Source organism: Mus caroli, chromosome 16 (genome assembly GCF_900094665.2).
Source record: "Mus caroli chromosome 16, CAROLI_EIJ_v1.1, whole genome shotgun sequence".
Lineage (NCBI taxonomy): Eukaryota > Metazoa > Chordata > Mammalia > Rodentia > Muridae > Mus > Mus caroli.
Genome location: NC_034585.1, coordinates 26,490,299 through 26,491,943, shown reverse-complemented (window position 1 = coordinate 26,491,943; position 1,645 = coordinate 26,490,299). Strand labels below are relative to the sequence as shown.

The following is a 1,645-nucleotide window of genomic DNA, read 5'->3' as shown; positions in this document are numbered from 1 at the left end:
GAGAGAGAGAGAGAGAGAGAGAGAGAGAGAGAGAGAGAAGAAAGAAAGAAAGAAACTAAAAAAATCAGATGGTAGGTTATTTCTTTAGTCTTCTACGTAGTGCTTTGTTGGTAAAATTTCGACTCTATGATTCAGTTTGGATGACATTTATTTTTTAATCTCCTACTATGAAAACAAGGATCCACCCATTTTGTTAACTGTCATATCAAGGCCTCTTTCTTCTTTCCATCTGTCATCGGATATGCAACACAGTCCCCTAGCGTGACAGGAGATAGTCTGCTCCTTTTACCACAGACATCACAGAGGTTTGTGACCAATTCAAGTCCTAGGAATTTATGTCACGTTTGAATTCGTTGTAATATCTCTCTTAGAACCTGTATGTCCACTTTATTGTGGTCTTCCTTAAAGGAACACTGTTGGTAGGAAGACCTTTCTTGTGTGTATTTCTCTGTTAAGTGTACTGTACTTGCCTTCACTACTGCCTGAGCAGATCTTCCACGTAATCCGAAAGCTTACTTCTGTTCAGACAGGCACCTTAACGAGGGGAGGCTTGGATCCTTGGGGAGTTGTACCCTGTGACCAGAATGGGTGAGTACTCGGAACTAACCACACTGTGATGGATAGCTGTGACTTTTCTCTTCCCAGAGCCTCATATTCACTCTCTAAGCTACTAATGGAGACACGTTGGACTTTGGCTTTCTTAAGCAATGCTTGCTGAAGCCTGATCAGTTTATTTCTCCTCTTAGAATTTCCCAGGTCTCTCTGAACATGCATATGAGCCTGCAGCTCACCCAAGCCTCACCCACAAACTGAGGAGATGAGGACAGGTTTACACATACTCCCTGAAATGAACTTTGCTTTAAGCCTATTTTCCAGAGACTCGACATTGCTATAGTCAGTCAGTTGTAGATCTAGACAGGACAAGGCCACTGTCCTTCATGAAGGTGACATAGTAGGAAAGGGTGTATTGCTGACTCTGTATCTTGCTTTTCAGGAAGAGGGATGCTTATGAAACTGTAGCTGGTGTACTCTTTTTTCTTAGTACTCTGATTCTGGGAACCTTATTTTCTTCCTTCTGGAGTCTGTTCATCAGGAAAAGAGTCCTTTGTATTGTGCGTCCAGGTTAGGAGTAGGGTGGTTGTGTGTGTGTGTGTGTGTGTGTGTGTGTGTAGGTGAAGGGTAGCAGTGGCCTGTGGTGTTGGCAGCTTTCAACGTGCTGCCTTAGAGATTTGCAAACCTGGCCCTCTTGTGGCCACATCTGAGTTTGCTTCCAAGTCTACTAATTTTCCCCAGTGTCACCTCCTGTACTGTGGTCAGAACTGGAAGTGTACACTTCGCACAGTACTGTTTGAAAATGAAGGCATTTCCTTGACACTTGAGCCACAAAGTATTTGTTGCATACAAGGCTGATTGTGATTCGTTTGGTGATTAAATATTTGAATTCATTCTTTGAGAGTCTCATATTGACCGTACTCACCTCCTTCCTTGACTCTTTCCTGACCTACAAGTCCTTCTCTGCCCACCCTACTTGGTTGCCTGTTTTTTTCTTTCCTTTCCTTTCCTTTCCTTTCCTTTCCTTTCCTTTCCTTTCCTTTCCTTTCCTTTCCTTTCCTTTCCTTTCCTTTCCTTTCCTTTCCTTTCCTTT

The 1,645-nt window shown here is 43.0% G+C and overlaps 1 protein-coding gene across 1 annotated transcript in view; it reads left to right on the top strand.

The window, feature by feature from the left end:
- The window catches only part of Atp13a4 (ATPase 13A4), a 130,881-nt gene that overhangs the window by 86,459 nt on the left and 42,777 nt on the right, over nt 1–1,645 (top strand). Inside the window, exon 14 of the mRNA XM_021184681.2 lies at nt 527–588. Coding sequence (XP_021040340.1) covers nt 527–588 — 62 coding nt within the window. The remainder of the gene's footprint in view (nt 1–526; nt 589–1,645) is intronic.